The sequence below is a fragment of the Callithrix jacchus genome, chromosome 9 (assembly GCF_049354715.1).
Source record: "Callithrix jacchus isolate 240 chromosome 9, calJac240_pri, whole genome shotgun sequence".
Lineage (NCBI taxonomy): Eukaryota > Metazoa > Chordata > Mammalia > Primates > Cebidae > Callithrix > Callithrix jacchus.
In genome coordinates this window covers 91471121-91496668 of record NC_133510.1, presented here as the reverse complement: position 1 = coordinate 91496668, position 25548 = coordinate 91471121, and the positions used below count along the sequence as shown (strand labels likewise).

At 37.5% G+C, this 25548-nt stretch overlaps 2 protein-coding genes across 4 annotated transcripts in view; both read right to left on the bottom strand.

The window, feature by feature from the left end:
• The window catches only part of LOC144577641 (uncharacterized), a 51236-nt gene extending 26165 nt beyond the window's left edge, over positions 1–25071 (bottom strand). The window contains exon 1 of the mRNA XM_078337031.1: positions 24835–25071. Coding sequence (XP_078193157.1) covers positions 24835–25056 — 222 coding nt within the window. The 5' untranslated portion in view covers positions 25057–25071. The remainder of the gene's footprint in view (positions 1–24834) is intronic.
• Positions 1–25277, bottom strand: part of ATP2B1 (ATPase plasma membrane Ca2+ transporting 1) — a 117139-nt gene extending 91862 nt beyond the window's left edge. For all 3 annotated transcript variants that reach the window (XM_078337030.1, XM_078337028.1, XM_078337029.1), the window contains exons 1-4: positions 25035–25277; positions 22510–22691; positions 21360–21493; positions 15197–15379 (exon numbers count right to left, since the gene is read on the bottom strand). The gene's annotated coding sequence lies outside the window, so the exon portion shown is untranslated. The remainder of the gene's footprint in view (positions 1–15196; positions 15380–21359; positions 21494–22509; positions 22692–25034) is intronic.
• Positions 25278–25548: the final 271 nt, after the last annotated feature.

The following is a 25548-nucleotide window of genomic DNA, read 5'->3' as shown; positions in this document are numbered from 1 at the left end:
GCGAATACCTTGCTCACTATGGAATAAAGCCAAAAATGGGATGAGGGGAAGGCAAGGAAGAACTGGACTGGAATTGGAGGTATCAGTATGAACTCGCGTTTCACATATATTTATATACAGCTATACATACATACACAGATAACATATATATGCCTATCCACTTCTTAAAATACAAGAACCTGTAAAGGAATAGGGAAATAGTGGCCATTCAGACTATAAAACAAATTAGGACTGTTTCAACACCCAGCTAAAATCAGCCACACCAAGAAGAGAGTAATTTTTAAATGAAAAAAAAAAGTTATTTTGGAACAGGTATAGCAGAGTTTTACGTTTACTATCTAAAACTTAATCTTTTCCTTTTGGTCCATTTGAGATTGGACAGGGGAGGGAAACTTGGCTTCTCTACCTCTTGACTGTTAACCCATATTAATGTAATCAGGACTCCCATGTCTCATTTTACTAATACTAGTGATTTCATTTTCTTTTAGAATTTCCTTGACCAACTGTTTACAGTTGTATTTCTACAAAAAAAATCATTTCATTTTCTAAATTAACAAAAGAACTTTTGGAGCACAATCCAATTTTAGTCACTGCCTATACTTTAAACCCAGAAAGTTTGTTTAAATTAAGTAAACTTTAAATTCCAAGCTTCAGGCACCAGTCTACCTAATTAGTATTTCTCAATGTAGTCTCTGCCATTGCCGTATTTTATTGTGACAGTCACCAAATTCATAGATGCAATTTAATAGGACGATCAAGGGAACGCCTCACCAACAGTGGGACATCTGACCAAAAATCTGAATGAGGTTACAAATAGTATGGGAATTAAGTTCCCTAGTAACAAAGCCTAGAGTCAATTTTCCTCTTGTAACAGAGGACAGAAGAGCCTGCTTTTAACCTAATCAAAGTATCTCTTTAACTCACTGAATTGAGTAAAGGTAACTGTGAGTAAATGCAATCAATGCTGCACCAACATTCCCACTCTTCTATTTCCCACTGGAATTCCTCTGGTCACTACCCTCCTTCCCCAATCCTCAGGGCAGTTTCCCTTATTTCAGGGGCTTTCTTGGACAACTTCTCTCAATCAAAGCAGTAAATGTGAAACCAGTGACTCTCAAAGTGTGGTTCCCAGTATTAGTATCACCATGGAACTTCATAGAAATGCAAATTCTCAGACCCATTCCAGACCTCCTAAGTCCAAAACTCTGGGGGCGTGGCCTCACCAAGCCTTCCAGGTGATTCTAGTACATGCTAAAGTTTGTGAACCACGTTTTGGTTGACTATTACATTTTAGTGTGAATTTCTTCGCTTTCTCTGTTATAGACTGGATTGTGTCCCCCTAAAATTCCTATGTTAAAGTCTTAAATTCCAATGTGACCATATTTGGCAAAAAGGTCTTAAGAGGTAATTAAGCATTAAAAGAGGTCTTATGGGTGGGACCCTAATGCAATAGAACTGGTGTCCTTAAGAAAAGATACCAGCAAAAAGGTAAAGCGAGAACATAGCAAGAAGGCCATCAGCAAGCCAAGGAGAGAAGCCTCAGGAGAAAACCTAACCTGCTGACACCTTGATCTTGAATTCCCAACCTCCAGAACTATGGGAAAATAAATTTCTGTTGTTTAAGCCACCTAGTCTGCAGCATTCTGTTACAGAGCCTTAAAAGACTATCAGATCCACTTTTGCTTTAGGCATTATTTAATTTTAATATACTTTTTCTCTCCATGTATGGAATGAAAACACTGACATTGTTAAAGAAAGAAAATTTTCTAAAATTCCCTTTAGCATGTGTTCTTCAAGGCAATCTTTCACTGTTTTTAGATGATGGATTATTTTATACCCTAATCCCTTGAGAAGATAAACCAAAAGTATATCCAGCTTAAGCTGTTAGAAATGTATTTCCAAGTACTAAATAATGCTGTTCCAATATCTACAATCCACTGTAATTTGACTTACTCTTTACCCTAAGCAAAGACTAGACCCCCTTCTTAAATTCCTTTCCTCTCTTCATCCCTATTGTAAGAATGCCAAACACTGATATTCTTTTGAGTACACTCACTTTTATTTTACTTTGTAGTCAGAATTTTTAAAACCATAATTGAATTTTGCCTTTTATCCAATATAATGGACATTAAAGCTTCCAAAAGATTTCCAAAGGAAACTTAAGTAAAATTTGTTTCAAAGTGAGTACACTTTTCATTAAGAAATACTAACATAATAAATGAATGTTATAGCCAACCAATCATATTCATAAACAACCTAACTGGTCTAAGAGCACTCTCTGGACAAAGGCCATTGCCATGTTTCATTATGCCTACCTTAGTGATGGCATATTTATGTTCATTCTCAACATGAAATTACACGATTCACGTTTATGGTATATACATATGCACAGATGCACATAAATTTACATTAAAGTGACAATAAGTGTTATTACAGTGGCCACATACACATTAAGAGAAAACTAAATATTAGTCCAGATAAAAATATATAGATCCTGTCTCTACCACATATCCATAACTAATTTAGTATAATACTCCTTCTGGGGTTACTAATATATTTGACCCTATCTGTAGGTTCCGTATCCAACCAACCACGAATAGAACATATTCAGGGGGAAAAAAAAATTTGTGTCTGAACGTTTACAGACATATTTTTCTTGTTATTACCTGAACAATACAGCATAACAGCTATTTACATAGCATTTAATTGTGTTAGGTATTATGAGCAATCAAAGTACCGTCATGCAATGGATAACATTTCAGTCAATAATGACAAACCACTGATTTGCTAATGGTCCCATAAGACTATAATACCATAATTTTACTTTACCTTTTTATGTTTCGATACACGAACATTTATTGTTGTTACACTACCTACAGCATATAGTACAGTAACATGCTATATGGGTTTGCAGCCTAGAAGCAACAGGCTATGCCACATAGCTTACAGGCTGCAGTAGGCTATACCATCTACATTTGTACAGTATACTGCATGACATCTGCACAATAACAAAATTGCAACACATTTCTGTACATGAGAGGATGTGTAGGTTACATGCAAACATATTTTATGTGAGGTACTTAAGCATCTGTGGATTTTACTGTCAAGGTGGGTGAGGTGGGGTGGTCCTAGAATCAATTCCCCATGGAGACTGAGAGACAACTGTATTTTCTAAAAGAAAAAAAAAAGATTAGCCCTTTTCAACTTATTAGGGAGTAAGGCCAAGTAAATGGTCAATCAAATCACCTAGTGTCTCTTTCACTACAAGAAACATTAAGTTGTATTCCATACACTCTATTTACTAAGAGAGAAAGATATTAATATTTTGGGGTTAAATTCAACATGGGATTAAAAAAAATGCTGCTTAAACAGCAATGTCAGTATTTTACAACTTACAATAATATTTACTTATTAAATGTTTAACTCAAAAATATATTTCATATATTTATTTAGAAACCATTGAAACATATACAAGAATTCACTGGACTGTCAAAATTAGAAGGCAAAACTCATACAGTATGTATAATATCACCTTTTCCATTAATCCTGTTATACAGTAGAATGCTAAATCAGATAGTTATTTAAAAACAAAAACTAAACTAAACTAAAACCAAGAACATGTAAGAATACTCTCCTCCAAATGAGGAGGAAAATCAAGACCACAATGCTGACAAATCCAGAGCTGCTATGTAAGCACCCAAAGGCACTCACTTTCTTATAAATCAGACTTCCTTCCATACCAAGGCTCTGAGCAGGAATCTAACCCAAGGAGAAGATAGGGCCTTCTGCCAAGGTCAGGTTTTTGTCTGTTCACAGTGCCAAGTGATGAATTTACAGCACTTTATTTCATATAACTGTTGAGGTTTCATCAATGTTACTCTTCATTACCGAGGATAACTGAGTAAACTAAAAATGAAGGAGTGGTTCAAACTATTACCTGCACAAATGTTTTAGGTTATAAAATATCTGGAGATGTACATAAATTTTTTTCACAACTATTATAAACTGCTGACGGGAGTGAGCTCCAGGGATCAGGAGTCAGACTTCTAGCTCTGGACTGCACACTTTAATCAAACTATTTTATCCTAAGTCTTGCTCATTTGGCACTAACTATGATAAATAAATGGACGGACAATAAATTTCAATTTATATAGGTCAGAGATTACCTGCTTTGACCAATATTTTCCTCCACATCCAGTCTAGTATCTGAAACTACAGGTGGCACTACATACAGCTAACACTCAAATACTTTGTTGAATGAATACTACTTTTGTCATGGTTGGGGAAGCTAAAACATTTAGAGGCACTAAGCTGGGAGTCAGATCTGGACCTTCATCCTTACTGTAGGATCTTAGGGCAAGTTGCTATGTACCTGCGACTCAGTTTTCTCATCTGTAAAAGAAAAGGTGGACCAGGTTTTCAAAGCTCTTTTCTAATGCTAAAATTCTTTGTCTATCTCCCAAATCCTCATTCTGTCTCCCAGCCCAAGTATAAAATATTAGTTTTGCCATCCATAAACTTAGGGCTAATCATGTCTTTTGCTTATAGGTGCCTTTACCAAAAAATACACAGGAAGAAGCCTCAATCTTAGTTGTTATTTAGATTCATTATTAAATGCACTTTGATGGTTTAATAATAAATGGCACCACATTCACTCACTCCGGTGAATCTAAAAACCACCTATTCTGATTGGCAACAGACAGATGCTCTTTAGACTGTGTTTACAATGCAAGCATTTTTTTTTTTTTTTTTTGAGACAGAGTCTTGCTTTGTCGCCAGGCGCCAGGCTGGAGTGCAGTGGCGTGATCTCGGCTCACTGCAACCTCTGCCTGCTGGGTTCAAGCAATTCTCCTGTCTCAGCCTCCTGAGTAGCTGCCCAGCGAATTTTTGTATTTTTTTTTTTTTTTTTTTTTTTTTTTTTTAGCAGAGACGGGGTATCACCATGTTGGCCAAGATGGCCTCGATCTCTTGACCTCGTGATCCGCCCGCCTGGGCCTCCCAAAGTGCTGGGATTACAGGCTAGCATTCTTTTCAAAACTCATGTAGGCCGGGCGTGGTGGCTCATGCCTGTAATCCCAGCACTTTGGGAGGACGAGGTGGGCAGATCATGAGGTCAAGAAATCGAGGCCATCCTGGCCAACATAGCAGGGTGTTTGGCACGTGCCTGTAGTCCCAGCTACTCGGGAGGCTGAGGCAGGAGAATTGCTTGAACTGGGAGGCAGAGATTGCAGTGAGCCAAGACTGCGCCACTGTACTCCAGCCTGGCGACAGAGCAAGACTCCGTTTCAAAAAAAGAAACAAAAAGCCTCATGTACGGTCTATATTTCAGCTTCTCTTGTCTAGTCCTAACAGGGCTGCAAAATAAAATACAGGTCACCTAGTTAAATGTAAATTTCATATCATTAACAATTTTGTAATCCTATGTATGTCCTATACAATACTTAGGACACTCATTAAAAAAAAAATTATTCATTGGCAACCTGGTCCTGATTTCTTATTGTCATAAATTACCAGTTTCCAAAGAAATGTGATTTTACAATGCAGGTTAAACACGAAATAAAAGTTAAACTTTATTTGATTCAGAAGGAAACTGGGTCTTCCAGCAACTGAGTATAAACTCACTCTGGTCTCCCAAACTACCACACTTACAAAACTTTGGAAATAACTGTAAAATGGTATTTCCATCTGGCCTGCCTTTCTGGCCCCAAACAGCACTAACAACCATCATGACTCTGAAAGGGAAGTTAAAACATTAAATTCCCAATCTGTAGCTCTGGGGCTGCCTTATTCTACATCTGGCCCATATTCAACATGGCTTCTTACTCCTTACCTATTGTTTAATTTGCTATATATTTGTAGACTTATATTTGTCTATTTTAAACAAATGTATTATAAACTAGTTATGGAGATACATTTTGTATCCTCACTTTCATCTCCTATCCTTCCTCTTACACACAGTACAAACAAATTCATGTATACAGAAGTTTAGCAAATATTTTCTGAATATCAAAAGTTTAGCAAATGTTTTCTAAATATTAAATGTCACTGGAGAATACAGTAAATACAGAAGTTGTAATGGTCTGAATTGAATTTCTACTAATCTTAACACAAACCTAGAATTCAGCTTTTTAATAAATTCATATTAACTGCTTTACTTTTCTACAGTTTAGGCATAAAATGTATGGAATCCCCAGTTATGAACTTTCTGGATGCTAGGATTCTTTGTGGTAAGCATTTACTGAATATCTAAAAAATTCTAAACCCTGTCCTATATGCTGCTTAGTATGCAGTATAACTATAAATAACAAGATATTTCAAAATAAATACCAGAACATATATAGCCTAATAAATGTTTATTTTTCTACCATGAATTAATTAACTTAAATCATTCTAATAATGCTGCCATTGCTTAAAACATTTGTTCTGCTTTTTTGAAATTTTTTTTATAGTCGTAGATACTTTTTAAAGAAAATATCCTCAATGACAGCAAATCTACTTTTTTGGAAGATTTATCATTAAGATAATGTAAAACAAGTCTGTAATAAATTGTTTAATTATGTAAACAAGTCTCATTAATAAAGTGGGTGGCTCACACATTCTAAGTGATATTTTACCAATAGGGATATTGGTAAAAATTGTATAACAAATATTGTTATCAGAGGTAAGGCAATACAGTGTCTTGCAACACAGTATCTCCTGAATCAACTCAGAATGTCAACAACTTAAGCTGAAAGAACTTGCTCATTCTTGTGGGTTGAATGAAACAGTTTTGCTTTTTTTAAACAAATGAAAAAAGAAAAAACTAATAAACATCTATTTTACTATTTATTACTTATTTACCACTTACTGGTTTTGACATAAATGCTTCCTAAGATTTTGAGTTTATGTTTTTCTACTGCAGACCTTAACTATTTTCCCCTGGTACCACTGGAAATACCACATTTCATCAACAACTACTATTTTCTCCTAAAACTTCTTGTAATATAAATTCTCCCTTTAAAATCAGGATAATATCAAATCATCACTGCTTGCCACTTTAAGTGTGTGGCACAATACTCCTATAACCTAAGGAGAACTGGATTTAAATCTGGCTTTTTTACAGTCAATATTTAGAATCAGTAAGAATAAACCAAATCCCTAGCCTCTTGTACATTTTCCATCAACCTCTGGGTGAGTTAGGCAAGCACTTCAAGAATCATCCAAGATCATTTTAATTCCAAAAAGGAAAAAAAAATCTAGCTCTTGAAATTATTTCAAACTTCTAGTAACATGTAAGAGGCTCAACTGTATATAGCAAAGAGAGCAGTGGACTAGAGTTAGAGAGCTGGACCCACAAGCCTTTCTGCCATTCAGCATTTGGGCATGTAAACAGACTCATTTCTCTGTCTATAGGTAAAAAAATCATCATCTTATTTACAAGGCTATTATAGGGATTAAATGATACCAACTGTCACATGCAACATGCTCTTGATACAATCAGTCTTCTAACTAATTCTTTATCCTTAAGACCTCAGATATTAAAAGCCTATAAGCCAACTCCATTTTCTTTAAGGATCGGTCTGAAATCTGTGACTGTTTTTAGTATAATACGCAAACTCTTCTCCATGTCAAACGCACTTATTTATTCACCAAAATTGGGTTATATTTCATAAGCTAAAGCTTATCATTATAAAGACAAAACTTTATTTTAAATATTTTACATAAAAATTTCCTGACAGTGTACCACAGAATTTACCTCGGACAATCTGTAAAAGTCAAACATAATGAACCAGAAAGTGATCACTCAGGATTATTACGCAGTTTGTTAAGACTTATAATACACGTCATGTATTATGCTAGGTCCCAACATAACTATCAACAACCAGCCCTTGAAGAACTCAGTTTATCTAGGGAGACAGATTCGCAAACAGATAGACTTCAGAGCCATATTTCCCTGACTCAAATAATCATTCTTTCCACTTCCCAGCATTCTTAGTCCACAAAATAGGAAATTCCACCCTTTTTTCTATGCGGAGTCTATGGGAATTTGAATCCCTAATTTTTATTTAAAATATCTTTTAGAAGCCTATAATTAAGAAGTAATACTGAAACCAAAAGCTTGCTTATACACAGATTGCCTGTCACAAGTCAGGCAAAGCAATTAAAGAATTTGCCAACTCAGAAAATCACAGAATTTTCAAACTAAGAAAGAACAGTGTTTCCTTTTATGCATTAGTACTTTAGGTCACTATTACATTAAGGACAAAAATAAAAATTAAAAACACAAAGACAATTAAAGAGCTGGGATTAACCCGTAGGAAATTCAAATGAAGACGATATACTTTGTTAAGTTTCAAAGTTATAGGTCAATGACAAAGCTGCTAAAGAAGTTAAGATCATAGAACAGAGGTTAAAAAAAAAAATATGCTACCATGATGTTATTCTTAATCAATGGCCAAAATGACTTAGTTGACTTAAAACTCAGGCTTAGACTCAAAGTTCTCTATATTGAAGAAACCGGACTATGCCTAAATGACAACAGATCCTAGAGTAATGTTTCATTTAACATGGTTTCATTAAAACATTGATGAGGAAAAAAAAATCGATTCCAGGCTAGGATGACTATATGGAATCTTCACTTTCTCCCTATATCTACATGGGTTTTCTGCAGGTATTCTGCTTTTCTCCCACATACTAAAGATATGCTTCAGGAAAAGGTTTTGGCCACTCATGACCCTGAACTGAAATCAGCAGATCAGAGAAAGAATGAATGAATAATTACAAATTATTGTCAAATAAAAATTACTAAAGTATACAATAATCATACAAATACACTATAATATATGATGTGGCATGAAAGTTATCTGCAAGCTTGCTGTGGTTATGATTGTTTTTGAACTTTGGGTGGTAGGAGGTGGGCCTTATAATTTTCACTTAGCAAACATTAATTCTTTGATTTAACCCACAACCTACTATGACGACTGTCATTCATTAATTCACCAAAAATTGGGTTATCTTGTTTTATTAATCTTTCTTAAATGTATATATGGGATTACATTTATTTCAGTGTTTAGTATCGGATATTTGGTCATGTTTTTGTGATAATAAATATGCCATAAGAACTTAACTCTTGTTTATATCGACTAGTCTATGGTAAAACTGGTTTTGTTACATGTCATTTCACTTAACGTAGCAGTGTCCAAGAACCTATCGACCACACTGAGGATGTACTGTACGCTTCTGTCAGTAAAAGTATTTCTGTATTTATACTTTTCATTTTACTCCCTACAACTATTATTAAGCCAATAATCTATTCTCTGTTATTTCCGAATACTGACTTAATATGAAGTAATGGCAACAGAGATAAGGAAATGACTATGCCCAGGGAAGCTGGGGCAATCAATGCCTTATCAAAGAACTGATTTTTAAAGTGAGTCTTGAATGAAGAGTCCTATTTTGCAATGTGAGGAATTTAGGCAAGGGGAGTATGATTTACAAGGGCATAAATAATGAACAGGCTAGCCATGTCTTTAATACAAGAACTCCTGCTATGATGAGAAGTAACCATTGTGGGAGCAGGAATGGGGCAGTATAGAGGACTCAGAGTTTAACTTGATACATTCATTCATTAAGTACTAACTTCATGATTAATCTAAATGATAAGCACCTAACTTTCTGGAGAGGACAGAAGTATTTCATGAAGGAGTTTCATAACAAGACCTAAAAAAATGACTAGTTTGGATAAGGATATTCCAGATAGAAGAGCAGCACACAGCCATTGTTTTTCAACCAAATTATTCATGCCTATTAAGTTTTATAAATTCTTATTTTCTACTTTAAAAACCTTCTTTTTCACCCCTAAGATGTCAATTTTCAATTATTTCCTGTGATACTTGTGCTTGCTTCTAAATAGTCTTTCTAGTTTCTCAAATTTGCTCCCTTTCATCTGCAGTGTGCTGGCAAGCCGGTTATCAAAATGTTACAAAAATTTATTTAAAATATGAGTAAATACACCAAAGAAAACATCCTAAGTGGAGTGAGATGCTGAGAGTCTTGATGCATGAACTTGTGGCTTCTTAGAGGGCTTTTCTGCCAATTTCCTGGTTCTCTATTTTGTTTTACATGGTTCAGGAAACTGGATAAATAATAGCCTTAGGCTGGGAGAAAAATTATCCTACACCTCTCTCCATTCTTCTTCTATTTCTGCTTTATCTTTGATTCCTCCCCATTCCAGAAGCACACCAGATAGCAGTTAGTCCACTAAGTTACATTCCAGGACAAGAAGATTGGTTTCCATTGACCTCAAAATCAAAGGAATGCCATGATACAATTAATTTGACACATTTCATCCTTTTACACCCATAACTATTCTAAGCAATTAAGAACTGCTTGAGCAGACAAAAGAAACATTTGACTGAATGTTCAAATATATAGAGAGATGTATATCCACTGACCAGATGTAAAAAGTTATATTCAATCAACTACATAATCTCTCCTATTCTCTCTCCCTCTCACATCCCACTTACAGCTATCAATTTAAAAAAATCCAATGCCACTATAATCTATGACTATTAATGACAATCTCAAAGTCCTTGTGTACATGTGGAGATCTAGATTAAACTATAATCTCTCTGCATCCCCCAAACCACTCAGTTTCTTCCTTTCAACTCCCTGGGGTATCCTGCTTATGGGGTTACCTGGTATCAAATATATTGAAGGGGCATGGCCAAAGAATCTTCTTAAAGGAGCAGCTTTCCCTCCAAACAGAAATAAGGCCTTAAACCTATACAGTTCCCACTTGTGGAAACATTTAATTTAAATCTAGGGCCACAGGTATACTTCAAGAAGGAACACAGGAGGAGCAAGTCTGACATTATGAAAAACTGATAACCTGGCTTGCTACCTAGGCTGTGTGCAGAAGTACAAGCAGAGCTCAGCACAACTAAGAAAACCCTCCAAATATAATTGTGATAGAATGCCAGAGATCCCCATCAAGAATTCTAAGAATTGACCAGGCGCAGTGGCTCACACCTGTAATCCCAGCACTTTGGGAGGCCAAGGAGGGTGGACTGCTTGAGCCCAGGAGTTTGAGACCAGCTTGGGCAACATGACAAAACACTATCTCTACAAAAAGTACAAAAATTGGCCAGGCATGGTGGCACACGCCTATAGTCCCAGCTATCCGGGAGGCTAAGGTAGAGGATCACCTGAGCCTGGAGTTTGAGGCTGCAGGGAGCCAAGATCATGACACTGCACTCCAGGCTGGTGACAAGAGCAAGATGCTGTTTCAAAAAAAAAAAAAGAAAGAAAAGAAAAGAAAACAAAAGAATTATAAAGAAAAGCATTATAAGAATAGAATACAACGGTAGCAAAACTATTGAGGTTTGAAGGTTTGACAGCAGATTCTAGAATGCTTTTCTTCTTTATTAGTGTAAGAATAGCTGGCAACAATATACCCCTATTCATAGAAGAGATCACAGACCAGGAATGGGACATGTGCACACACTTACACTAGTTCTGGAAGCATACAGCACCTGATGAATCACTGAACAAAAAAGGAAACCAAGAAAGAACACCAGACACACTGAGCAAGGCTGACCTAAAGCTCCGCATAAGTCTCTCTTCTCAGCAGGTCACAGTAGTTACTGTCTAGCATAGCAATCAGGTAAATATTTTTTAAAACAAAGTATTTATCCCAAATCTGAAACTTTTTACTGAAAATAAGAATTTAAAAATGATTCTGAAAACTCATATATGATGTCACAAGAAAAGCCTCCCAAGACACTTTTAAATTTCCGTAAAATTTTACGTTGTTTACAATACTGAAGCTTAACTTCTTTGGATTAACTCTTCAGTTGTAGTTGCATTTAAGTTTGGATGTCAAACTTTTTAAGTTTCCTCTACTATTAAAAAAATAAAGACACATTATTCTGTTAAGGAATATTTTACAAAAACATCTACTCATTGGTATTTTTAAATAATAATATCCATTTCCATCGGCTGCTTCTTAGTATTCTATCCTATTTAGTAAAGTCTATCCTACTGTTTAGAATTATATAAATGTAATTCTTGTTTCACAAAAAATTAAATTTATATAACATAGTTATAAAAAAATATTTCCAATCTGTGTGTCATTCAGCTGACATATCACTCAGCTCAAAGTTAAAAGAAACAGTACCTGTGATAAATTCTCACCCCAAGCACGCTACAGTTTCTAAGAGACAAAACAAGCATCTTACAGAAGTCCAGTGTCAATGGATTCAAGCTCAAGACCAGACACAAGAGGCTCATTCAAGAATCATTAACAACCTCACAGGTATAAACAGGGCATTGTGCCAAGGCTGAGTGATAGATGAACAGTCCCTGCTCCCAAACTGAACATCTCACGGAGGTGTCAAATATGTAAACAACAAAATATGAATATTTAAAAGTTCTATAGAAATTTGGAAAAGTAAAGCAGAGGCCTAGAAATGAGTGGGACATACTGTAGACACAGCAAAAAAAGACAGACTCCCCAAAATCTGACCAGTCTCAGAGAAAGGCTGCAAGAAAATTTTAGTCATAAGATCACAAACTACCAAAATCCTTTAAATCGAGTAATTACAGAGGAAACAAACATAAATGAAGACAAACATCTGCAAATAAAGATGTTCACTGGAAGATTATTTAACAGAAAAGAATTCAAAATCAAAACATCCAATAACAAAGGAATAGCCATTATGTTCATGAAAATATTAATGAAAAAAATTTAATGACATGAGAAAATAATACAAAGTTTTTTTAAAAGCATGCAATTATACCTACATTATCTGAAGGATGTTAATAGGTAAGTTTTCAAAAGATTAAAACATTAAAGTGTTCAAGCTAGCTATTTCTCAGATGTAGGATTATGAGGGATTTGTTTCATTTTTATATTGTCCTATATTTTCCAAACATTATATAGTATTATATTTCTAATTGTTAAAAAGGTTATGTAAGTCACTGTATTTTAGGGTATCCCTTTAAAACTATTAATAGCCCTTTTCGTCTTTTTCTATAGAGAATATCTCATCCATAAATTACATAGACCCCACTTATTTAAATACATTAGTATGAGTAAATTGCTTTGAACAGTACCAGTAGGTAGAAGGCAGCTACATAGGTGTCCATTTTATTCAACAATCTTAAATTCCCTTTAGTCAAAGTAACTAGTGTGTCTTGGAGCTATTTTTCATGGCATGTTGACAAAAGAATGTTTGTTTTGTTTCGTTTTTTCACCTTCTAAATTCTAGCATCTCTTAAGAAATGACTGTTGGTTTCCTGAGATTCTACTTCCTTTAAAAAAAAAAAAAGCAAGAAGAAATTAAAATATCAAGTTCCTTAACAGGAAGACAGAAATTTAATGAGGGGAATGGAATTTGGCCTTATCCAGATGAAGAAACAAATCATATACCTGACTCTTAACAGGGAGTGGGCTATATGTAATTATTTAGAAAAAATGTCTTTACCTGTCTTTATGAGCTTGAGATATGGCAGGTCAGAATCCCAGGGAAGATTCAATAAATCAAATAGGGCAACCAACTGTTCTATACAATAAAGGAATGAGGAATCTGGATTCTCAAAGTGGAGGATGACTGGAGGGAGAAATTAAGGAAGGGGACTCTAGAGTTATCCATAAACTGTCTTCATTAAAAAAATGTTCCCTCATGTCCACATTGCTCATTTCTGCTTTTGTAAAAATGGATTATTTTTTCCCAAAGTAAAATTGAGTTGTGTATCTAAATTGCACAAGACTGCACAAAGACACAGGAAATGAATGACAGATGACATTTCTGGGTTATCCACACATTAAACTTACTGCATATATGCATTCATTTTCAGTTTGACAAACTTACACAGGTATAAACTCTGTTTTGGAAAACAGATTCCCAAGGCTTTTTTTTTTTTTTTTTTTTTTTTTTTTTGAGATGGAGTTTTGCTCGTTACCCAGGCTGGAGTGCAATGACGCGATCTCCGCTCACCGCAACCACCGTCTCCTGGGTTCAGGCAATTCTCCTGCCTCAGCCTCCTGAGTAGCTGGGATTACAGGCACGTGCCACCATGCCCAGCTAATTTTTTTTATATTTTTAGTAGAGACAGGGTTTTGCCATGTTGACCAGGATGGTCTCGATCTCTTGACCTCGTGATCCACCCGCCTCGGCCTCCCAAAGTGCTGGGATTACAGGCTTGAGCCATCAGCTGTCCTCTTAATCCCCCATCCCATTTTCTACTCTGAAGTGAGTACCCTCAAATCGTTCAGCTGTTTGTTTCTAACTCCATCTCTATGAACCATGCTTACAAAGCTACTACTTGCTTTTTCAAGACAGAGTCTCACTCTGTTGCCCAGGCTGGAGTGCAGCGGCACAGTCTTGGCTCACTAACTCCGCCTCCTGGGCTTAAGCAATTTTCCTGCCTCAGCCTCCCTAGTAGTTGGGACCTCAGGCCTATGCCACCACGCCCGGCTAATTTTTGTATTTTTAATAGAGATGGGGTTTCGCCATGTTGGCCAGGCTGGTCTCAAACTCCTGAACTCAACTGATCCACCCATATCTTTCTTCACCATTCTTCCCATGCCCAGCACAAACACAAATGCTTTCTAAAGTACTTTATCAAGAATATATAAAGAAATTACAATTCAATAATAGGAAAAGACTATACATTACTGGAACCAAAATGTCCATTAACAGGCAAAAGGACAAATTCTGGTGTATCTATACAGTGAATCCTCATCAGCAACAACAAGAACTATTAATATATACAACATGGATGAATCTCAATTATGCTGAATGAATGAAGACCAAAATAGAACACATACTGTATTGATTCCATGTACATAAAATTCAAGAAAAGTCAAATTATTCTACAGCGACAGAGCAGATCAGGGGGTGCCTGAGGAACGGAGGCACAAAAAATTTAGGGGAATGATTACCTGACTGGTGGCGATTTCAATGGAATATATACATGCCTCAGAACTCAAGTTTTTCATTCTAAATGTAAAGTTTACTCTATGCCAATTATCTTAATAAGACTGTAACAAATTTGTTTAATTATGAGAAAAAGGACACAAACAAGCTAAACAGAAGTTCTGGATTCAAAGGTATGGCTTTATAACTGTGGGTTTCACAGTAAGGTGATCTGACTGCGACATTTTCTTTGGAGACACAGACACAGCCAACATCAGATTCTTGAGATCTTTTACCTCTTGAGCTGGTCAGATTAGATAAGGTAAGACACTTCTCTTCTGGCCAGAATTCTGAAAGCTGGGTGAGGGAAGAAGACTGGTGATCTTAAATATGTAAACATTCAGTTTTGAGTGTGGCACCCTGGTTTTCAACTGTGTTCCCAGTGTGTAGCCTTCTCCAGAAAGTAAGCTTCTAGCCTTCTGCAAGAGTGAAAGAAGAGAGATCACAGAGCTATAGAAGAAAGGGAAAGATATTTGGGTATCAAATTCCTAAAATTTCAACCAGTCCTCCCATTTTGCCCCATTGTCCCCTCTTCACCACAGGTACCATGTTTTCCCAACTCTGAGCTCTCAAGGAAGTCTATAAACTGACTTGTTTCTGGGTTTTTCTATTAGAGTTCAGCTTTTGAGTCAACTAAGTTAGCTCCTTCTAAAATTCTGGTGTGGGTTTCTTTTCTCCCTTGTAGAGTTATGACATTTTTTAAAAAAAGAATTCCCTTATTCTCATTTTAATATATATTTGGCAAGGAACAGAGTTAAATGCCAGCAATATGCCACCTGTTTAACTGAAATCTTAATTTAGTTTTTCAATAAATGTATTTATCTTCATAAATGAACCACAGCATATCACAGATGAAACATCAAAATGATGATAAAGTAGTTAAAAGACAAAATTGAGTGGCAAACCTGACAGAATAAAGAACTAAATGGTTGAAAAGAAAGTCTGGGGTAGGGAAGAGTGTGTCCCTGTTTTTGCTATACAAATTTTATTAAAGCCAAATTTCCAAGAGAGAAAACTCAAAACCCCCTGACTTTTTGAGGAGTTAACAAAGAAACCAAGTGATTTATCCATGATCAGTAGGCTTTTTAGTGGCGAAGATAAATTTCAAATTTACATCTGGTGAGTCCTTAATATATCACAGAGTAAAAACCAAAATCAAAGGAGACACAGGCTCTGAGAAAGGTAGGTATTTCTAGCAAAAGGAATGCTGTCAGCAGAAGGGCCAGAGGTGAGAGAATTAGGTTCCAGCATTCGATTATGTACATAAAAACAAGCTCAAAGGTAGGGTCATCTATTTTTGAGACAGGGTCTCCCTCTGTTGCCCAGGCTGGAGTGCAGCAGCATAATCTCAGTTCGCTGCAACCTCTACCTCCCAGAATCAAGCAATCCTCCTACCTCAGCATGAGTAGCTAGGACTACAGGTACGGGATACCACATGCCTGACTAAATTTTTTTTTTTTGGTAGAGATGGGGTTGTTTTGCCATGTTGTCCAGGCTGCTATCAAACTCCTGTTCTCAAGCAATCCTCCCGCCTCAGCCTCCCAAAGTACTGAAATAACAGGCATGAGCCACTGTGCTGGACCAAAGACAGGGTAATACAAATTTTATACTAAATCCACTGTGTGTGCAGAAAGAGGTTGACTGATGAATCCTTGTTTTTCTGAGACTCGGCATTCGGAAAGTTTGATGCTGGAGGACCTACCTCCCTTTCCTAGACTTTGTTATACTTCTTTCCCATTTCACTGACTGACCTTCCTTGTTTTCAGCCCACTGGTATCCTTTAACTCAGTACTCCACTACGGTATTGTCAGGAGTGTCCATACTTAAGTACCTTAAGCTCATGAGTTACTTTTTAAGCAAACAAACAAAAAAAGAGTAGTTATAGCTATTACTTGATTTTGAGCACGAGTAGAGAAAAAAAGGGCAGAAGTATAGCAAAGAAATTAAAAATCTCTTAGCAGAGGTATTAAAAAATCTAGGTATTAGCAAGCAAACATGGAGTATATGCCAGTATCATCCCTGAGTGTCCCAGTAGAAAAACATTAGGACTTACTAATCTAACACATTTCACTTTTGCTGATTTCATTCATCTCTACCTTCAAATTTCTTTTTATTTTCTTCACTACCAAAACCACTCCTGTGCTACTCTCTGACCAACAACTTTATTATGATTCATACTGCAATTTAATTAAAGCAGGAGCAAGTCTTAGCACTCTTTCCACAATACCTTACCAACAATTAGATCTATAAAATTTAAAAGGTTGTGAGAACACTCAATAGCAGGGCACCTGTAGGATCTCAGCTGTGCTAATCATGGGAAAAAGAATAATTTCTGGAGAACAACCCTTATTTTTTCAAGCTTTTTTTTTTTAAATATAATGGCTTACATACTAAAGCTATATAAATGTCTAAAATTACTACTCTATGTATCACCCAAGCATTCAATGGACATGATAAAGTCAATACAGGCTTTCCTTCTTGACCTCTGGAAGGCAGCTGGAAGAATAACCCATTGCTATACTTTAACACAGACCAACCGTATACCTAACTCTTCTCCCTAATGCCTAGTGATTCTGTAGCAGGTCATAAGCTAACAGTTTGCTCTCAGTTCACAGAACGGCAGCAATGAAACGACGTTCAGTCTTCCTGTCTAAATGTGTCCATTCTTCAAAACTCAGCATTAGTCCACCCTTTCCCATTATCTCTCAAATTTTCTTGTCTGAAGTCCTCTGTTTGTAGTCTGGCTTGTATACTTCCCATTTATTATCGTTTTGTCTTAGTAATTTGTTTGGAGATAATATAAAAGAGCTGAGATAAGATATGGGTTCTATATGAGGATACACAGAACTTTATCCAGCAAATATTCAGATACTATTTTTGTGGCATATTAGTTTAGGATTTAGACATTGTATAGCTTCTGTTAAGATAAAGCTTAACCTTTACCTTAGAGAAGATTAAGGAACTTTTTTCTTGGAAATTTTAAAAGCCTTTTTACCTTTGGAATTACAGCTTGCTCAGAGAAGTTCATAAGACAATGTTGTACTTCTGGAAGATATAGCTACATACATTTCATAAAATATTACTAGGACAGTAGAATTTAGCTTCTCCACAGGCAGACTTTTCCACTTCTGAATTTCAATGTGGCAGTTAATTTGGTTTTTTTGTTTTGTAAACAGGTTCTTGCTCTGCCACCCAGGCAGCCTGGAACTCCTGGCCTCAAGCGACCTCCTCCCTGGCCTCAAGGGGCCTCCCAAAGTGCTGGGATTTATAGGCATCAAGCACTGCATGTGGCCCCTAAGGGTCCTATCAGGTGACAGGAGAAACGCACACATATTCACAACAGGATAAAGGACCACCAGACTCTAAGGCTGTCACACAGTGGATAGTCAGCAATACTACAGTATGCAACACTGCTCTCAACTCCAGGAAACAATTCATTTTGTGTTCTTTGTGAACAGCACCCCCTGGAGTTGTGCAAGGCAGTGATCCTGGTTAGGTAATACAGAAAGTTAACAGGTAAGATGCTCCACTAAAGGGAGTTTTGTCAAATGAGGACAAAACACTACACACATTTAGATAGACTGAGCCCTTTTTAGCAAGTTAAAGTATCACAGACATTCGAAATGGAGAATAGCGTAAACCAGCATATCCTGGGGTTTGGTTTCTGCCCGTCCCCCAGGAAATGGGGGAAATCCCTATTAATATTTTTCAGAACCACTGTTCTAAAACACACTTTGGAAAACACTGAGCTACTTAATAAAAGTCCTTTACAGTCAAGTTGTGTCTTGATAAAAATTTAAAAAACCAATAAAAGTTTTAGTGAAGAAACCGTGGTTTAAAACAGGTTTTTGAAAAACAGAAGAAAATTCTGGCGCAAATATGTAAGGCATATTAAAGCAGCGGATCTGAAGGTTTTTAGAGTACAAGACTATTATTTAAAATCCTCCTGGGAGAGAACTCACTCACAGGGTTAATATGATGAATAACAGATCCACATTGCTAACAAAAAATTATTTTAAAAGCATATTTTAAGTTAAACAGTCAAATCTTTTTTTAAGATGTATTTTTTTAGAAAACATAAATTTGACTCCTAAATTTATCAGGTCTGTACAGTAGTCATACCATTTTACAGTTAGGCAGTGTAATCTCAGATTTCACAGTGTAAGCAAGCATTGGTTCATTCAAAACTATCTTTATTTGTTCCCCCAGAGGCCCAGGTGGCAGTAATACAAAAGCAAATACCCCATATTTTAGGAAACTGTATTTTTGGACGTTACTGTACTTAGAAATACCAAATATTCTTACCAAAGAGGTAACTAAAAACACCACATACTATTTGGAATAGCTGACACTGTCCTAAATAAAAAAAAAAAAAAAAGTATTAAAAAATAACTTTTAAAAATACGGCAAAAAAAAGTACCCATAGTTTATTTGGAACTCTCTGCCAAAAATACTTATTAATTTAGATTACCATAAGTTTTAGTAAATTACAATCTATAATTCCTAAATATACCTTAAGGTGTAGCCAACAAGACTTTAAGTTTTGGAACAAACAAAAACAGGTTCAAACAGTCTTGGGATGAACCTGCTTTGAAATTATTTTCATTATAAAATATATTTTAAATGCAGGCACAGGCTATTTACTATATTGTTATAAATGAAACAAAAACAACTGCATTTTAAAACTGGTCTTAAAGAGGAAAATTATTAAAGGCAGGTAATTCACGTGGTATATAGTAGTATTAGATAAAATAGTTCCAAAAGTTGGAGTAGATTGCTGAACTACAAAAACTGTTATTTAACATTTAAGTGAGACAGCAGTAACTTCTACTTAATGCACAAAATAGTAGGTTATCAATTAACATGCTATCACTAATATTCTTGGAAGATCTACTTGCTGTTTTTAAAAGAGCAGCTGCTTGTTAACTAAAATTAACGAGAACTATCCACTCACTTATGTCTTTTTAGTCTGAAGGAGTATCCAATCTTTTCTTCTAACAAAGATAAGAGCTAGACTAAAGCATAAATACACACTACTGAAAGGATAAGCATGCATTATTTTTATGAATATAAACCCCGGTGTCCAAGTCATTTGGAAATGGCAGACATTAAGACATGAAAACAAAAGAACATTCTCTAAGAGTTTACAGTGCTTAATAAGTAACTTAAGTAATTACAAATGAATCTTCTGAAAGACTGTACATATACAGATAACAGAAATGTTTTTATCAGTTCTACAATTGTCACAAAAGCCACCAACATCAACGAATCAAACTTTGCTACTGATTTAGCTATCTCTACCATGTAATTTTAACTTAGTTATAAATGCAATGTCAATGTTTCTCAAAATGCCGACTACTGGGCCCCACCCCAAATCTGCTGAATCAGAATTCCAGGGGCAAAGCCAAGGAATCTGCACGTTCAGTAATTCCCCCAGGTGACTCTCATGCACGTTAATGCTGGAGAACCACACCTTTTTTCTGAGATTTATAACCAGGTTTTGGATTTCAGGAACTAAAATCTCCTCATTTGGAACCTTTTAAACTAAATTTCATTACAGAACCAATCAGTATTTCAAAGAGATTCAGGCAATAAACACGTTATAGCAGAAAAACAAGTGCATAAAAAGTTACAGCAGAAATTTAAAGAAACTTGTAGTATAGCACATTTTATTTTTATTCAAGATCTAAGACACCCCTAGTCATTTCAAAGACCAACAGTTATTTGAAATCAAAATTCCTTAAGAAAATCCACAATATTAAAAATATAGTATTTCAGATACATTCACATTCACTCAGCTGTTAAGTAAATCAAAATACAAACTGTTTGCATTACACAAAATATAAGTATGATTAAATTTATAAAGCTTAACCCAAACAAACCTATTTATATTTCATCATTAAATTTACTCTGATCAGAATTGATTTTCCATACATAACTTTCATAAACTTACATAAACATGTATAATGAGAAGAGCAATGAGCATAAACTAGAAGCCACCTAGAGATCAGTTTGGGCTAAAAAAAACTGCTATGTGACCTTAGGGCCTAGACAAATCACTTTACCTACAGGGGGGAAAAAAAAGAGACAAATGTCTACCTTACCATACATGATTATTATGAAAATCAAATGAGGTACTATGTAAATACATTCTGAAAACCGTAAAACACTTAATAATGTCTGTGATTTATGAAGACAGCAAAATTTGAGAGACACTACCTTTGGGTATCTGCTGTAAAACACACAAACTATCACCAGAAATATTAAAATGTATATGCCACTAAAGAATCAATGAAGAACATAAAAACTGACCATTCAGATTTAATTAGATATTGGACACTACTGAGTAGACAGTATTCTGTAAATTACAAATATAAAACGAAAATTCAAATTGATTACCTGTCCTATGTCCCCATTTATAACAGATGCATTTCTTGTGTTAAGATATAAGTAAAATTTGATGCACCACGAGTTGGTCATTGTTAAAACTGTCCAGTAGGTATATCATTCTATTTTCTCATGTTTGACAATTTCTATAATAAAAAATTTTAACAAGACAACAATGTATGCGGTATGTATAAATAACATTTCTAAAAGCTAAAAAGTAATTTTTTAAAGTTATTTTACTTTATGAAAATTATTCCCGTAACTATTGTATATTATTTTCCTTACAATGCCACCTCAGAGTCTACCTAGTCCCAAATAAGCTACTATTGGTACCTTTATTACATATCATGACAGCTACTAGAAAATAATTATTCCCTTCAAGCTGGTCAATACTCTTACCCAAGATTCAAAAACTTAAATCTTTGTTTCTGCTTTCTGATCCTTAGACCTTTTATTCTTTTTTGCTCTTTCATTACAAAATTCCAGAATAAAAAAGTGAAAACATCAATTTTACTGTAATCATGTGTAAAATGGAAGGGAAAAAAAGCAAATACTTTTTTGTTCTGTATTACAAAAGACCAATAGTTTTAATTGGCCATTCCTTTTAAAACTCATTTCCCATGGTAAGAGTGTTTCATCTGAAATGAAGTTAACATGTCTGCCAGACAAAGGAAATTAGTAAATCTAACTCTAATATCAAGGATTCTATCGAAGTATACATAACAAGAAATAATTACTCTGTATGCATCCAGCTAATAGCTCAAATAACATCCTTTAACCTGGGGCCATATTCCATAGCTTGACAGAGAATATGTAACAGTAAGAGCATAAAACATCTTTCATCTCAAACACATTTTCTGGCTAATTTTAGTTTAATAAAGACTTATCTATAGCTCAATAGCTAATGTTTTACAGTAGTCTATAGAGGAATTCCAAGTGTTCAATGAAAACTTAAATGCAGGTAGAAGGGCAATAATATTTTGTGGATGGTAAGAAAGACTATTCGTAATAATATCCACATTTTAATTCATTACTTGAGAGCTAAATCCTTTTTCTCATGTTAACATCTGCCGTATAATAATAAAAAAGGAGCCTGTGTCTAAAGAGACAGTGTTCTTTATATTTATGATTTGGGAAGGAGGAGAAGGGAAGGCAATCTCACCAATTCAGTTGTCACTACAGCATTTGTTTTCCAAGCATTAAAATTTCCATTTATTTTTATATGAGATGCACCTGAGAGAAGCCACATATCGAAACCACTTTTTTCTAACACGGACTTTATTAAACTTTGAATATAAGTACACCTGCTCGAAGTGTTCATTTGTATTATTTAAGCAAAAGCAACTGTAAAACAGAAAATCATAAAAGGTAAGTTGTTGGAATACTACAAACAAAAAAGAATTACTATACCTGATCCTGCGTGTTATTTTAGCATCTGTTAATAGGCCTACAGCTTTAAAACACACACACACACACACACACACACACACGAGTAAAACCACTGTCATGCTGGTAGATACCTTTATTTGGTGGTAATGGGTAGTTTAAACCACATATTTAAAAGCAGGTGTTACTCTTCTTTCACCAAGAAGATCCAGACCACCGATATTATTATAAACACAAATCAAAACTGGTTTCTCATCTCAGAATACTAAATTAAATCTCAAGCTTCAGTTAAAAAAAAAAAAACAACAACTATGATTTCCCACACGATTGCAGAAATTTCTCTCCTAAGAGAAATAAGAGAATACAGAAAAATGAAGACAATTCCCCCTTATACGTCAAAATGGGGATGCCAATAATGACAGCTGCGATAAAAATCAAGAAGGCGTACTCCGAATTTTCACCATTTTAATACAAGAAAATCACGAAATTTTAAATTAAAGGTGGCGCTCTGTCCTCAACTCACCCGAATGTGACTCACTTTTGCAGACTATATGGTAGGAAATAACAGTTACTTTTCAAAGATCTTTGCAGTTACACCCAAGCCAGAATCAGGACAGAGATCCACCCTTAATTACAGCAATTTAACTGTCTTGATCTAAAGAAAGGTAGAAACTAAAACGTCCTCCTGAAATCATGGCTAAATAAGCCCATTTTATATGCTAGCTATCGAAGGTTCCCAATTAAAAAGAAATGTTTGTATTTACTTCAAATTTGAACTCATCAGAAGGATAAAGAGAAGGGGAGGAGAACCCAAATGAAACACACAAGTACAAAAAACAGATTCTCCTCCAATCCCTCTTAATTCCCCCAATCCGCCCCTGCCACACACAAGGACAGGGAGTCTCAGGCAGCCTGGCATCAGGGCTAGTGGTGAAGGCCCTCCATTCACTCACGTGGGCCACCATCCAAAGGGTTACACACCCTCTGCCAGATGACAGCCTCATACAAACCGGGTCCTTACAAGTACTTATTATAAAATATACCCACGCTGAACAAGAGCCTTATTTTAAAATAAGACTGTCCTCAGGTGGGGGAGGTTAAACATAACAAAGGCTTCCATGTTGAAAGGCAGACAAGTTCAGATATATGCATAAACCTACACAGGTATGAAAAAGAAACATGTAGCTAATTTATTACGAACACCAATCGATACCAAGCGAAGCCATTAGATTATTAATACACTCAGAAAAGTATCGGGCACAGAAGCGAAAGGTGGCTGTCTGCAGCGCTCTAACCCAAGGAAAGGTAAGTATCAAACTTGCCGAGGACGGTCGAGCCCTCCAAGTATCTGCAGACCCCCTTAACCCACCCGGACGCCCTGCCCGCCCCTCCGCGCCAAGCACCGCACAGGGTGCGAGCACTCCTAGCGCTGCGAGTCCCGCAGAAAACTGGTGAATGAAATGCGCACTGAAACCAACCTGGCGGTGACCGCGGCGCAGAACCAGGGGTCGCTAACCAGCTTAGCCACAGGATTCTCCCGCAGGATGAGATAAAGAGAGCACACCCCCGACTCCACACCCCTGCCATTGGAACGCGGTCCTCCTACAGACTCCTTCCCCAAAAAGGGGGATGGGGGCGCAGGCTTTTGCCTCTTAAACTAAGTGAATAAACACGAATCGGAAACAAACGTGAACATCCTGGGGGGGCCAGACGGAAGGCGTGAGGAGAAAGACTAGGCGGCTCTCCAACTCCCGGGAAATCACCGTCCTGACACGCACCAACCAACCACCCGGGCCAGGGGCCGACTCGGGGCCCCCGCTCCCCTCCCGCAGTGCGTCTAGGGGGCCGAGGCCAAGGATTAGAGGGGTGACCCTGCCGGGGCGCGGGGAGAGGGAGTGCCGGGCACCGTGCCCTCAAGGTCACCACGCGCCGTGGCGGGGGCGACCGGTGGCGGGATGGACTGCCGCGCGGCCGAGGCGGCTCCGTGAAGCCGAAGACCTGCGGTGTAGACCAGAAGCCCCAACCAGCCCCATCCCTCCGGCCGGAGCAGTGACTCCCAGACCGACCCGGCGCTGAGGTGCACGCCTAGAAGCCCGCTCACCTTTACAATCTCCCGGCAAGAGACAACCTGTGAGGGGCCCCGGCCGCCCCACCAGCTTCTGCCGAATCCGCCGCAACCCTCCGGGCACCCAGCTGTCAGGACCCCCGCCGCGACAACAGACCTCAGTGCTCCGCCCGGCCTCCCCCGCAGGTGACCTGCCCGGCCGCCCCCGCCTCGGGCGGGCGGCGGCCGCCACTCACCTCGCCCGGCAGTAGGAACCATTTTCCGAGAGGGAAGGAAAAGGAGGCTGCAGGAGGGTCGCGGGACAGTAAGGGGCAGCAGGAAACGCAGAGGATGAGGGCTCGGTCCTCAGCGCGTCTGCAGCCGGCTCGCAAGGCTCGGGGCGCCACGCGGAGGTGCAGTTGCACCTCGGGGATGGGGCGGCCGGGGAGCCGAGAGGCTCGGCGTCCACCAGCCGGGGCTCCCTACTCACGCTGCACTGCGAGGAGGAGGCGGCGGCGGCGGCGGCGGCCGCGGCGGCGGCGGAGGAGGAGGAGGAGGAGGCGGCGCCCGGTCGTCCCCGCCCAGAGCCCGGCAGTCACCGAGTGGCCGTCCGCGTCTCCGCAGGACCCGCCTCCTCGGCTCCGCAGAGCCGCACACAGGGCGCGCCGCGCTCGCTGGGCACGGGCAGCTTCGCCGGCCTCACGCTGCCGTCCGCAACGGCAGCGGCGGGCGGGGTGCAGCCCCCTCCTTGAGCGCCGCAACCCGGCCCGC